The 14,811-nt window shown below is 44.9% G+C and overlaps 2 protein-coding genes and 1 long non-coding RNA gene across 5 annotated transcripts in view; 1 reads left to right on the forward strand and 2 right to left on the reverse strand.

Moving 5' to 3' along the window:
* TNK2 (tyrosine kinase non receptor 2) overlaps window positions 1-1,939 on the reverse strand; it is a 40,069-nt gene extending 38,130 nt beyond the window's left edge. For both annotated transcript variants that reach the window (XM_055568532.1, XM_055568533.1), the window contains exon 1: window positions 1,136-1,939. The gene's annotated coding sequence lies outside the window, so the exon portion shown is untranslated. The remainder of the gene's footprint in view (window positions 1-1,135) is intronic.
* Window positions 1,940-5,408: 3,469 nt separating this feature from the next.
* On the forward strand, window positions 5,409-14,785 carry LOC129643662 (uncharacterized). The gene is made up of 5 exons (XR_008710419.1): window positions 5,409-5,659; window positions 5,759-5,889; window positions 6,355-6,657; window positions 13,673-13,864; window positions 14,376-14,785. It is a non-coding gene; the product is annotated as an uncharacterized LOC129643662 (long non-coding RNA).
* The window catches only part of TFRC (transferrin receptor), a 29,653-nt gene continuing 26,292 nt past the window's right edge, over window positions 11,451-14,811 (reverse strand). For both annotated transcript variants that reach the window (XM_055568540.1, XM_055568541.1), the window contains exon 19: window positions 11,451-14,486. In XM_055568540.1, coding sequence (XP_055424515.1) covers window positions 14,244-14,486 — 243 coding nt within the window. In that variant the 3' untranslated portion in view covers window positions 11,451-14,243. The remainder of the gene's footprint in view (window positions 14,487-14,811) is intronic.

Genomic DNA, 14,811 nt, shown 5'->3' on the forward strand with positions numbered 1-14,811 from the left:
CTGACAGAAAAGGACCATCTCCACCCAGTCCGGTTGGGACAGGGGTTCTGGGGGCCATCTGACTCAGAGCCACTCCCTGGGCTGGGGCAGAGATGGGTCTTGGCGAGGGTCCTGAGACAGGCAGCAATTTGCACCCACCTCCGCCTGAGGGCTAGAGAAGCAAGAACCCACACAGTGCCAGGTAAGAAATGAACATCCCTAAGAGGACGAGGCCCACAGATGAACCACCAAGTCCTTATGGGGCAGGAATGAACAGCCTGGCACCCAGACTGTGAAGGAGTCAAAAGGGAGCCAAATTTAGCCCCCACCTCTCCAAGACCTACCTCCAAGCTGGGCTGGAAGCTGGCCCTGGCTGGTACAGAACTCATGATGCCACAGCTCAGCTGCTCATCTGTCCACCTCCTTGGGGCGGGGCAGAGGTCTGGGCCACACAGGATGCCCCGAGACCAACAATGCAGATACCCCTCCTCTCCCTCATTTTCAGACTGGGGTCCTGAGAGCCCACACGGAGACAGGGCCTCACCAGTGGCTCTCCACCCTCCTGCCCACTATTTATCCTTGGCTCTGGGCCCTCACTATTAATCAAATGTGACAAGAAGGTGTGGCGGGAGCAGGTCAGGCTCGTGCCCAAGTCACTGATTGCCACACTCATCTCAGCTCATGTGGCTACAGTTACAAGATAAGGTCCTGTCCTTGCAATGCTGCCCCTTCCCTTTTTTGGAATGTGATTTGAGGATGTGAGGCAGCCTGTGCTGACTGCACCACCCCAGCTAGGGCATGAAGCACCTCCACGGTAGTTGGCTTGGGGGGGGGGGGGGGTGCTGATTACTTCCTCTGCAACCTCACCCTAGGGCTACCCCTCTCTTCCTTCTGCCCAGGCCTGGCAGTCACCCAGACAGTCTCACCGCCAGTCTAGACTCTAAGGAAATGTCCCATCACTCCAGTTGGCACAAACAGTGCTGGGGGGAGGGGCCCTGCCTTGCCGTTGAAAACTGCACTGCTTGGGTCCTCTCCAGGTTTAAGTACGGGGAAGGAAAAAAAAGGCAGTTCGGAGACCACGCTCTCCTGAGGTAACTACAGCCCCCTCCTTCCAAACACATCAATTCCAATTGACAACAGAGCTGGGCTTCCTTACCTGCTGCCTTCCACTGGCTCACTGCAGACACTGCTTCTATGATGTCCCAGCCGAGGTGGCAGAAAAGGACCCAGCAGGGCACTGCTTGCTACCGGGCAGTGGTTTCCAACGCCCCCAGGTTCGCGGTGCTCTTCTGCTCCCCTCTCCCCAAACCCCTACATTCTGCGGTCACCTCGACCCCGGCCCGGCCCGGCCCGGCCCTGGTGCCGAGCGGCCGGCCCGTGGGTTACCACCTCCTCCTCCGCCTGCGCCTCCGGATCCTGTGCCCCTCAGGGGGACCCTCCGCCTCCTGGGACCCCTTCCCGTCCAGGTATGTTTCCTGGACAGCCCGCACCACCTGTCCCTCCTGTACCCCAGGCAGCCAATTCGCTTCCTGCACCCCCAGACGTCCCTCCCCCTCAGGCCCCCGGGGCCCCACTGGCCGGGCCCTCCCCAGCAGTTCGAGTCTCTTACGACGGGCCGGGACCGCTCCCAGGACCACCGCCTCCCGTCTGAGGTGCCCGCAGCTCTCCCAGTACTGCTCCCCGGAACTTTCGAGCTCGTCTCTGCGCTCCCAAGAGCCCTCCCCGAACTCGGACAGCTGCTCGGGCTGCTGCAGCAGCCGGCGTGGGCTCCCCTCCCCCCGTTCCTGCACCCCGGTGCGGGCCTCCCCCCGCTCCTGCACTGCGGGGCTGCCTTCCCCTTTCTCCTGGTGCTGCTTGCGGGGCCCCAGCCCCTCCTCCTGCACCACCGGCCAGCCTGCGGAGCCAGTCCACGCCGGCGGGCGCCTCCAGTCCGCGCCGTCCGGCGGCCCCCACACCACCCCCAGACTGGGTTCGTGGCCCCGGCCGCCCCGCTCCTGCACCCCCGGGCCCACGCCGCCCTCCTCCTGCACCGCCGGACCCACGCCCCCCTGCTCCTCCACGCCGAGCTTCAGCCCGCGGAGCTGCTGCGGGCCCCAGCTGAGAACCCCGACCCGCTGCGGCTGCTGCTCCGGCAGCCCTGGGCTGAGCCCGCCGCGCTCTTCCTGCACGACTCCCCGCCTGGGGCCCCCAGCCGGCACTGCCCAACGCACTCGCCTGCCCCCCAGAGGCCGCGCGGTCCCGCCCCTCCAGATGGTGCTGTCCTCGGCGTCCGCTCACACCTCCCCGCTCCCGGCTGCTTCCGCCCCGTCCCCCGGGGGAGGGGGCTGCGGGGTAGCGTCCCCTCCCGCTCCGCCCCCCGTCCCGGTCCCGGCTCCCTGCCCTCGCTCCTGGGCGTCGAGGTCCGCCCGCCGGGCGCCGCGCCCTGCGCCGGCCCCCGCAGGTACTGCGGCCCAGCGCGCCGGCCCAAGAGCCAGGAGCGCCCGCCCTCCCGCCGGAGTTCCTGGAGCCCGCCTGCGCCTGCGCCGCCCCAGGGGGGCGGGGCCCAGCGGGATTGACCCGCCCCTTTAAGGGGCCCTGTCCTACTTACTCCTCCCTCTCCCTCTTCCTTCAAACCGGCCACCACTCCCCCTTCTTCATCCCGCCAGAGGAGCTGCTTTGCGCCTTCTGGTGGAGCCAAAGGGAGAAGACGTGAAGCAGAGGGTAGAGAGTTCACATTGAGCCGGTGTAGTCAACAGGGCCCAGTGGAGGAGCATTGAAATAGGAGCCTCGAATTCTAAGCAGCAGTTCAGCCGCTCCCCCTACTTACCATGTAGCGTTAAAAAATAAAATAAAATAAAATAAAATAATCACTTCCCCCTGGCCTCAGTTCCTTCGTTTCTAAAATGAAGAGACTGAATTGGGAAGTTTCCAAGGTCCCAATCCAGTGAGTGACTGCAGAGAGGGAGTTTAATCCTAATCTCTCAGCAGCAGCCCAGAGGCCAAACTGGACCGCCTTGACCCTTTCCCTGGGTCTAAGGGGGAGGCTCAGGCCTGTGACACTCCTTGCTAGGGGAGTACAAGCAGAAAGAGCTCCAGGCAAAGAGGGCCTCCACTGCTCCCTCTTGGGCCTGCACCTCGAAAGGAGGAGAAAACTCAGAGCTCTTTCTCCCAGTGACGGTGCAGTCTGCCTAACCCAGCCCCAGGCAGCCTTGGGAGGGGGGGGAGGGTGCTTAGAACCGGAAGACTTAGGGCAATTGGCCCTGTTACTGACTGTACTTCATCTGTAAAATGTGTAGAGTAATCAAACAACTCCAGACAGAACTGTCCCAAGGATCAGACAGCAGAGAACTCTGTAATGGTGTCTTCTCGGCGCGCCTATTCTCCCGCGTTGGGCCCAAGGGCTCTGGTCTGAGGACAGTGGGGCAATGAGAAGGGGTGGGTTCTAGATGGCTATGGGGGGCTGGACTGGGTGGCTTTGGGTCATAGCGTCTTGCCCTGTGAGGTGAGCAGGACAACTTCCTACTAAATCATTCCCTACCAGTGTCTGTAAGGTTTGCCCTTTGTCATGGAGCAGGGGCCACAGAGCAGGAAGGTGAATGCACCCAACCTGGGCCGAGACAGGGTGTAGGGCGCCACAGGTGATAGAAATGAGGCTGTACACAATTAAGCAACAGCTGGTAGTAGTGAAGCCAGGATTCAAATCCAGTTTTCTGACTCCCAAGTCTGCTCTGAACCACTAAGACACAACAAAGCAACACCAAACCCAGGAACTTTGGGAAGCATCAGGTCTGACTAGGTTTTGGGGATCAGTAGATGCAAACAACTGATTTGGAGCAAGTTTTTCTGCTGATAAATCAAGCTCAAAATTAAACAAGGCAAGAGGTCAAAGCACCTGCATGCTGGATGGTCCTGCTGATTAGGGGAGCCCAACTCCCCATTCTCCCATCTCCCCTCCAGTTGCTCTCAGGGGCCAGACCCATGGCTCTGGTCCCTAGTGCAGGGTTATCTGGACCGTTAGGCTCACAGAAAAGAGGTCTCCTGCTCCCCACACCCATCCTGCCCAGTCCCAACCCCTGGACTGTCCCCACCACCACGTTGAGCAGTGGGAGCTGTGATGGGAATTATCTCAGAGGATGGCTCCTTCTCTGCATTGTCTGATGACTCTGGTACTAGTAGCCAGGGAGTCTCATCTCCCCCAAGGGGACTGACACCATAATGGAGAAAATGAAACAGGCTAGAAGCACAAGGCTCAGGAGATTCAGGAGGTGGCTGCAGAAATAACCCCAGCCCTCCTGTGTGCCTGTGCCAGTCTCTTCCCAGAACTGGAACCTGGAGAGAGCTGCCCACAGCAGAGTGACTCTGCAGGGAGAAGGGCTTGTTGGGTCTAGTTCTAAGCAGAGGTGGCCCGAGCTGCTTGAGGGAGGCTTGTGGCACTGCCCTTAAGAAGGCTTGAGACGGTTGCATGCAGGGTAAGCAGGAGGGCAAGGAAGGCAGCCTGTCTCATACCCGTAAGCAGATGCTCAGCCAAGAGTGGTGGATGCTGCGGAGTTATTGGGCTGAAGGTTTTTCTTTGGTTCTGTTTTGTTTTTAAAAAGAGAGCAATGTTTTTTAAACTCCTGTTACAACCTAATAGTAGCTGAACTGAATTTAGTGTTTTAATTGGCTTTTCTTTTAAATGAGAAGACAATAATAGAAAATATCAGAATATAATTTTTTTGAACTTTCACTGAGTCATAACATGCATCCAGAGAAATGCAAAGACTTGGGTTTTACAAAGTGTGTATACCCAGGACTGAGATCAAGAAACACCACAATCAGGATTCATAAGTACCCCCAAATATAAGTTTTAAAAGAAACTGTTATATTAATCTTCAAGCATGCCCTTCATATTCATGATTTACTTTTAACTTTCTGACAACCCTATCCTGCCACCACCCCAACATAACCTCCATAATAACAGGAAGTTTTGCCTGGGAACAGACTGGCACAGGCACCTAGAACAATGCCAGGTATACAGTATGTGCCAGGAATACCTATTGAATGGATTAGAGTCCCTCACAGAGAGTGTAAGCAACCAGATAGTGTAACTCTATGGGGCCTTCCCAGGATAGACCGCCCCTCTTCCCGCCCCACCATGTCTTCCACCTGCCTCTTCTGTAGAAAAACTTTAGCCTCTTAGGCCGTCCCCAAGTTCCAAGAAAAAATAAATTTAATCAGAGAGGTAAGAAATGCAGAAAGAAAGCATAACAGCCAAGCAAGACGAAACAATAATACTTTAGCCGTTAAACAAAGTCAAGAACCTTACTTCCTCCTCAAGGGCTATAGATAATATCCTAAGCCATGTCCTTTGAGCTGTTTGGCCGATACTGAAACCCCCGCCAGGTGGAATAAGTTAACTGTGTGCTGCCCACAAGCATGTAGACCCCGGACCAATTGGAACCAGCAGGTTGGTGATGTTGACTCCCAATTACATCACCACCAGCCATTCAGAAGGATATCCATGAGCTGACCATGCATCCTTCAATCTCCCCTCCCTCCCTCTGTCTTTAAAAGTTTTTCCTGGACCCATCAGGGAATTGGGTCTTTGGAACTCTAGCTGCCTGGACTCATTGAGTGGTGTCCTGCAATGAATGCTGCACTTTCCTTGATCACAAGAAAGTAGATTAGCTGTGCACAAGTGAACGAATCCAAGTTTGCTTCAGTAAGAATAATAATAGAAGTATTTTTATGATATTTTAATTTCATTATTTACACATGTGTGTGCTGTACATCCTGCTATAAAATGTGTTTCTCTCTGTAGGTCAGAGGCAAAAACTTCTGAAGGCAAGTGCTCTAACTTGAGAAAGTTGGGGAAGCTGTGGGTTCCGGCCAGGGTGATGAGCATGGATGAAGTGGAACAGTATGCTGACTTGACCAGTGCTTCTCAATCAGGTTCTTATTCAGCAAGCTAGGAAGGGGATGCTGAGATTCTGTATTTCTTTCAGGCTCCTACACTTGAGTAGTGCCTTGAACCCAGAGATTCTCCATAAGGCTGCACATAAGAATCACGTGGGAAGGGCTTTTAAAAACTCTGCTGCCTAAGTTCCACCCCAGAACAATTAAATTTGAATCTCTAGGGTGGGGCTCAGCAGCCATTGGTTTTAAAAGTTCACCATGTGCAAACAGAAACAGTGGGTTCTGGTTCCCTGGAGTACCTCCAGTGCCTGAGCTGAGGTGGGAGGGAAGTGAGGTGTGGGGTTAGGACAGATATTTGAGCAAACGATGCAGTATGACAAAGGGCAGAGATTTCTTAGTCAGAAATGGACCATCTGCCCCTTAGTGGAGCTTTTAGAGAGGGATTTCTAAAGGAATTATTTGGCATGGGGCTATCTGTTAACCCAGGTCATGTCTTCCCAGGACCGAGAACGGACAGTGCCTTCATCTTATCGAGCAAGTCGGAGCTCCTCAGAGCTGCTCGGGCAGCTGGGCTCACACACTTCCAAACAGTTCAGACAGTTACTAGAGCAGTGGGAGGAGATTCTGCCAGCTGCTCCCACGTGCCTGCGCCTTCTGCCATGCTAGAGAAAGAGCCAGATGAACCCAGAGTTTACAAGCCCTGGATCAACATAGACTATTCAGAATGAAGCGCCATAGTCCTGGGTTCTGACGCCCCCTGGTGGACACTTTGAGTTGAAGTTGGTAACCGACAAACGGACTAAGGTACTCTTTTACTTATTATTTAACTTTTAATACAATTTTTAAAGGTTACTTTTCACTTAAAATTAAATTACAAAATATTGGCTGTATTCCCCATGTTGTACAATGCATCCTTGAGCCTGTCTTTACACCCAATACTTGCTACCTCCCACTCCTCCACCCCTATATTGCCCCCCATAACAACTACTTTGTTCTTTGTTACCTGTGAATCGGCTTTTTTGTTTGTTTTATTCACTAGTTTGTTGTTTTTATTTTAGATTCCACATATAAACAATATCATACAGTATTTCTCTTTTTAAATTAATTTATTTTAATTGGAGGATAATTACAATATTGTGATGGCTTTTGCCATATATCAACCAACATGTATCAACCACAGGTATACATGTGTTCCCTCATCCTGAACACCCCCTCCCACCTCCCTTCCCACCCTATCCCTCTGGGTTGTCCCAGAGCACTGGCTTTGGGTGCCCTGCTTCATGCATCGAACTTACACTGGTCATCTGTTTTACATATGGTAATATACATGTTTCAATGCTATTCTCTCAAATCCTCCCACCCTTGCCTTCTCCCACTGGGTCCAAAAGTCTGTTCTTTACACCTGTGTCCCCTTTGCTGCCCTGCATGTAGGATCATCATTACTGTCTTTCTAAATTCCATATGTCTATGCATTAATATATGGTATTTGTCTTCCTTTTTCTTATTTCACTCTGTATAATAGGATCCAGTTTCATCCACCTCATTAGGACTGACTCAAATACGTTCCTTTTTATAGCTAAGTAATATTCCATTGTGCATATGTACCACAACTTCCTTACCCATTTGTCTGCCGATGGATATCTAGGTTGCTTCCATGTCCTAGCTATTGCAACAATGAACATTGGGTACACATATCTCTTTGAATTCTGTTTTCCTCAGTGTGTATGCCCAGCAGTGGGATTGTTGGGTCATATGACAGTTCTATTCCCAGTTTTTTAAGGAATCTCCACATTGTTCTCCATAGCGGCTATAACCAGTTTGCATTCCCACCAACAGTGTAAGAGGGTTCCCTTTTCTCCACACCCTCTCCAGCATTTGTTTGTAGACTTTTGATAATAACCATTCTGACCAACGTGAGATGATACTTTATTTATTATGGTTTTGATTTGCATTTCTCTAATAATGAGTGATGTTGAGCATCTTTTCATGTGTTTATTAGCCATTCTTATGTCGTCTTTGAAGAAATGTCTGTTTAGTTCTTTTGCCCACTTTTTGATTGGGTTGTTTGTTATTTTACTTCACATAATGCCCTTTAAGTCCATCTATGTTGCACAAATGGCAAAATTTCATTCTTTTTGTGGCTGAGTAGTATTCCATTGTGTGTATGTACCACATCTTCTTTACCCATTCATCTGCTGATGAACATTTAGATTGTTTCGCTGTATTGGCAATTGTAAATTGTGTTGCTATGAAGATTGTAGTGCATGTATCTTTCAAATAAGTGTTTTGGGTTATTTTCATACATACCCAGGAGTGGAATTGCTGGGGCATATAGCAGTTCTATTTTTGTTTTTTGGAGAAACCTCCATACAGTTGTCCACAGTGTTTACATCAATTTACATTCCTGTCAATGTACAGGTTCCCTTTTCTCTACATCTTTGCCAACATTTCTTATTTGTGTTCTTTTTAATGATGGCCATTCTGACAGGTGTGAAGTGATATTTCATTGTGGTTTTGATTTGCATTTCCCTGATGATTAGCAGCAATGATTATTTCCAATTACCTTATAATTTGGTTATGCTTTTTTTTTTTGCTATGCAACAATTGGTATGAAATCAAGTTTTTTTTTTCCATGTAACAATTCATATGAAATCATTTTATCAATCTTTTCCCACATGGCACCTCTAATTTTCATTTCACATTATAGTTGATTTACTGTGTTGCTAGTTTCAGGTATATAACAAAGCAATTGTTATACACTAAATCCACTCTTTCAAAGCTTGACTGCAGAAATAAACTTGTCAGTCCTTGCAAAAAAAAAAACAAACCACTCTTTCTCAGATTCTTTTCCCTTATAGGTTATTATATTGAGTGGAGTTCCCTGTGCTCTACAGTAGGTCTCTGTTGATTATCTATTTTATATATAGTTGTGTGTGTTAATCCCAAACTCCTAATTTATCCCTCCCCTATCTTTCCCCCATGGATACTGTAAATTTGTTTTCTATGTCTGTGAGTCTATTTGTTCTGTAAATAAGTTCATTTGTATCCTTTTTTTGATTCCATGTATAAGTGATATCATATATTTGTCTTTCTGACTTACTTCACTTAGTATGATAATCTCCAGGTTCATCCATGTTGCTGGCATTCTTTTTAATGGGTGACTAATATTCCATTGTATATGTGTGTGTGTGTATATACACACACATATATGTATTTATATATGGATAAAGATGTGGTATGTGTGTGTATATATATACACATACATATATATATATACACATACATATATATATTTATATATGGATAAAGATGTGGTGTGTGTGTGTTACACACACACACATACCCCACATCTTTATCCATTCATCTGTTGATGGACATGTAGGTTGCTTCCATGTCTTGGCTACTGTAATTAGTGTGGCTATGAACATTGGGGTGCATGTATCTTTTTGAATTGTATTTTTTTTCTGGATATATGACCAGGAGTGGAATTGCTGGATCATATGGTAGCTGTTTTTAGTTTTTAAAAGAACCTCTGTAGTAGTCTCCACAGTGACTGCACCAACTTACATTCCCACCAACAGTCTAAGAGGGTTCCCTTTTCTTCATACCCTCTCCAGCATTTATTTATTTGTAGACTTTTTGATGATGACCATTCTGACTGATGTGAGGTGATACCCCATTGTAGTTTTGATTTGCATTTCTCTAATAATCAGCGACACTGACCATCATTTCATGTGCCTTTTGGCCATCTGTATGTCTTATTCAGAGAAATGTCTATTTAGATCTTCTGTGCATTTTTTTGATTGGGTTGTTTGTTTGATTTTGATTTGTATGAGTTGTTTGTATATATTTGAAAATTAATCTAAAACAAAAAGACAACCTACAGAATGGGAAAAAATACTTGCAAATGATGTGACCTGTTAGAGTGTTCTTAATGAAAACCAATGACCAAATGGACATCCACATGCATTCACATGCAAAAAAATGAATAAACCATATATTCTTTACAAAAATCCTTTATATGGAAAACTATAAAACTCCTAGAAGATAACATAGGGGAAAATCTAGATGGGTTTAGTGATACATGAAAGAAATAATTGATAAGCTAGATGTCATTAAAAACTTTTGCTCTGCAAAGATAAAAAAGACAACCACAAACTGGGGGGAAAATATTTGTAAAACTCAGGTCTAATAAAGGACTGTTATCTAAAATACACCAAAAGAAAAAAAATCTTAAAACTCAACAATAAGAGAACAAACAACCTGCTTAAATTAGGAGCAAAAGATCTGAACAGACACTTCACCAAAGATGTACACTTGGTAAATAAAAACATGAAAAGATGCTCAGTGTCTTGTCATTAGGGAAATACAAATTAAAATGAAACACCACTACATACCTACTAGAATAGCCAAAATCCAAAACACTTGACACCACCAAATGCTGCCTAGGATGTGGCCTAACAGGAGCTCTCATTCTCTGCTAGTGGGAATGCAAAATGGTACAGTAACTTTGGAAGACATTTTAGAAGTTTCTTACAAAAAGATAACTCTTACCATATGATCCAGCAATTGCATTCCTTGGTATTTCCCCAAATGAACTGAAAACCCAACGTCCACATAAACACCTGTACACGTCTTTATTCATAATTGCCAAAATTTAGAAGCAACAAAGATGTTCTTTGGTAGGTGAATGGAGAAATAAACTGTTACATCAGACAATGGAATATTATTCAGCACTAAAAATAAACAAGCTATCAAGCTATGGAAAGACATAGAGGAAACTTAAATGCATATTACTAACTGAAATAAGCCAATCTGAAAAAGTTACATTGAATGACCTGTATGATTCCCTAAGATGTAATGGAAAAACCTGAATGAACTTTTTGGCCAACCCAATACATGCCATTCTGGAAGAGGCAAAACTATGGAAACACTAAAAATTATCAGTGGTTGCCAGAGGTTATTGGGAAGGGAAGCTGAAGAGGCAGAACAGGATATTAAGGGCAGTAACATTATCCTGTCGGAGAAGGCAATGGCACCCCACTCCAGTACTCTTGCCTGAAAAATCTCATGGGCGGAGGAGCCTGGTGGGCTGTAGTCCATGGGGTTGCTAAGAGTCAGACATGACGGAGTGACTTCCCTTTCACTTTTCACTTTCATGCATTGGAGAAGGAAATGGCAACCCACTCCAGTGTTCTTGCCTGGAGAATCCCAGGGACGGGGGAGCCTGGTGGGCTTCCGTCTATGGGGTCGCACAGAGTCGGACACGACTGAAGCGACTTAGCAGCAGCAGCAGCAACATTATCCTGTTATTGTACTATAACGGTAAATACATCATTATACATTTGTCCAAACCCATAGAATGTAAACCACCAAGAGTGAATCTTAATGTAAACTATGGACTTTGGAGGATAATGATGTGTCAAGATAGAGTCACTGATTGTAACAAATGTACTTGGTGGGGGTGGGGCACTCTCAGGATATTGATAGTCAAAGAAACTGGGATGGGGGTGGTGTGCAGGCAGGGAGTATATGGGAACTGTACTTTCCGCTCAGTTTTACTGGGAACCTAAGTGAAATCTATTAACAATGACAACTCAGTGTTCAAGCATTTTATTAAATCATTTGAGGAATCTCCACATTGTTGCACATACCAGATTGTATACAATTGTAAGGGCATGTCACTTGTTCACAAACACAGCTGAGCAGTAAGTTGGCAAGTCTAATACGCTATCTTTAGTAAACTAAAATTTCAAGAACATTCCAGAGGAAACACAATAAAGGTCATGCAAGTTCTAGAATAGTGAATCATGACAAAGCTCACTCATTTTATCCTTTTACTTTCAAAATACACGTGACATCTAAAACCAGAAAAAATCTGACCAGCTGGTTGGCATTAGTCAGATATCCATTTCCTTCAGGAATATTAAGCCCCTTACCACATAATGACCTGTTTGATTGTAAATAACTTAATCCTAACTACAGAAATATTTTCTGAAGAAATTTACTGCTGTAAAATGTATACCCGTTATTCATAAAATGCCTTGAAGTCACTGTACTTTCATTAAAATGACAAAGCATGATACTCAAACCAGGAATCCCAACTCTGACCTTTTCACTTACACTAAGTATCAGTTCAAGATAAAACACTGGAAGACTGAAACAGACTGAATAGTCAAACAAATCAGTGAGGCTGTATTAATCTACATCTATTTTAATTTACATAAATGACACTAAGTTTAAGAATCTTAAGATTACCCTATGAACTTTTTTTTAGGTGACAGTATTGAACTGCCTTAGAACAAACAACTGATTATCAGGTTTATAATAAAAATGGGTGAGTAGAAAATAAAGTCCTAACTGATGTGGTCTCAAACTTACTTGTTCATGTCTACATTTAACTTATAACCACCAGATACTAATGGCTGGGGAGACGTGATCAAAGACCCTTTAGCAAACTTTACCTCCCCCCACCCTACAGTTGCCCCTCCCCCCAAACTCTGGTACAGGTTTCTACTGCTTTAAGCTAAAAGGTTAATTCTGGATTCAAACTTGTGTGAACTAAGTTTATAGGAGATAACATGCAAATAAGGGGATAAAGTTAAATTTACTTGACAACAGCAAACATTATAAATGTATGCCACTATCCTGCCTAACAGAAGACCCGGAGAAACCACAAATAATACAGCATTAGGTTTAAAAACAAAGAACCTTGAAGGAAGTAATTTTATTTTACAGTGGTTGAAGTTATCCACCAAATGCTTAATGACCACGAAATGTTTCTGCAACTAAAACTAAAAGATAGAGAATTATAGGGAGCTGGGAATACATGTTAGATACTAACGATCTTCAAGCTTTGCAGATGTCATTGCATGAAGAAAATTATGGGAAACACTGTTCCCGATAATTACGTACACCCTTAGTGTAACATATGGAGATCACTGTCTCCGATATAGACACTGTGGTAGGCAAAAACTACCATGTTCTTTATACATTATGGAAGACACTGCTCCCGATAATGTGAGTTAGGTTTGTGACAAAGGTACTGGAAATTTTGCAAAATTCAAATTGAAGTTACATCTTGGATAAATTGAACTATAAAATTTTGCATGTATGAATACAATCACAGCTTTTAAGTGACAATAATTTATAACTTGGTCACAATTCACTGCATTTAGAAGAACTGCCATTTTTATCTGGTTAGCTAAATAGAAGTTTAACTTGATTAGCAACCACTAATTAAATTTAATTCTCAAGACTGAGCTTTATAATTTTATTTGGCTTGTGGTTGTTTTCTAACACCCTTAAGTGTTGACCACAAGTGCAAAACTTCCAGTATCTGTTGGGTTTTATTAGCAGATGCTGCTTTTATTTAAAAAAAAACAAAAAACGACAGTATAACTGTCATAATTATGGAAGGCACTGCTTCCGATAATTATCTTCTATTAAAAAAAACAAACCACCATTTATAGTGAACTCTGTCACTGATAAATAAACAATAAATATCTCAGTGCCAAAATGACAGGAAGCTTTTCCAAAAAATTAACACTTTGGCCAAAATCTGGCACTGTGTTCTCTAAAGTCTGACAAACTGAGTTTGAAATTAAACACCTAAAACCTGGTTCTCTTTCAAAATACCTTGGAATAAGTGAAAACAAATAACTAACAAAGGTTTATGGGACAAGGGATAGAGGAAAAGAAAATATACTAGGTCTTTGGCTTTCTGGTCTCCTCTTTTCATAGATAATCTTTAGGTTGCCACATTAAGGCCTTACTCCTGTGAACCTCATTTTATGCAGCTGAAGTTCCTCTATTTCAGACCTCATTGGCAAGAAAACACGTCCCATCTCTTCTGAAAGTGAACTGTTCCACTTTCAGAGGTGGAAACCAGCTAAATCCTTACAGAAGGCAGAGACCCCACGTGGAGAGTAAACCCTTACAGCCTGGTGTCTGTCTAGCATCAGATGAAGATGGAAGATCACTCTAAGCCACCACCTTCCACCTTCAGCAGGTATCACCTTCCTCCTCCAGCTCAAAAGATAACCAGCTCATGTCCTTAGGATTTAGACCAAATAGTTCACATAACTGGTTCTGACTTTTTCAGAACAGACAGGAAAGAGGCAGTTACCATTACAAAGCACTAAAAATTCTACAGATAATCACAGAAAATATTCTATTGTGAACATTTTAAAAAATTATTCAATTTAACTAGAAATGCAAGTACCTACCCTGTATTAAAAGCTGCTGCCTAAAGACCAACATCTAGTAGTACCAAGATTGGGTAGAATTTTAATATTAGTTTTTTAGCCCTACTGAAAATTTAGCATAACCAATACAAGTCTAGAAACCACACTACCGTGATGTTTTTGCATAAGTTATGGGTGTCACATTTAAAATTCGTTGTCAATGTCCCAAATGTCCCCAGAGAGGGCATTTGCGGCTCCCTGAATAGTCCAAGTTGCCAGAGCCAACTGGTTTTCCAGCAGTGTTTGATTAAAAGCACCATTATTTTTCCTCCGCAGCTTCAAGTGCTCCAGTAAAGCTGACAGAGTGTGAGAGCCAGAGCCCCAGAAGATGTGTCGGAAAGGAAACTCTCTTGGAGATACATAGGGTGAGAGGAGGTGATATTCCACCTGCAAAAATAAAACACAGACCTTACACAATGCTCAGCTTTTGTCATGAGAAAATGACCTGATATAGTAAAACAACCATCATTCTCTCACTTCAATGTTTAAATTTCCCTGAATTTTAAGAATGTTGAGAACCAAGCTACTAATCTTCTAATGTTAAAACTGTAAGGAAAGCTGTCAATCCCTTTGTAAACTCTAACTGCACTGGGTTGTTTTTTGTTTCTTTTTTGGTTGGAGCCTACATACGGAAGTTTTACAAGTTTCCACTATAATAAAACAGCTAAGGGCTGAATTAAACAGAAATACAGAGAAAATGACAGATGAAAAT

This window comes from Bubalus kerabau, chromosome 2 (assembly GCF_029407905.1).
Source record: "Bubalus kerabau isolate K-KA32 ecotype Philippines breed swamp buffalo chromosome 2, PCC_UOA_SB_1v2, whole genome shotgun sequence".
Classification (NCBI taxonomy): Eukaryota; Metazoa; Chordata; class Mammalia; order Artiodactyla; family Bovidae; genus Bubalus; species Bubalus kerabau.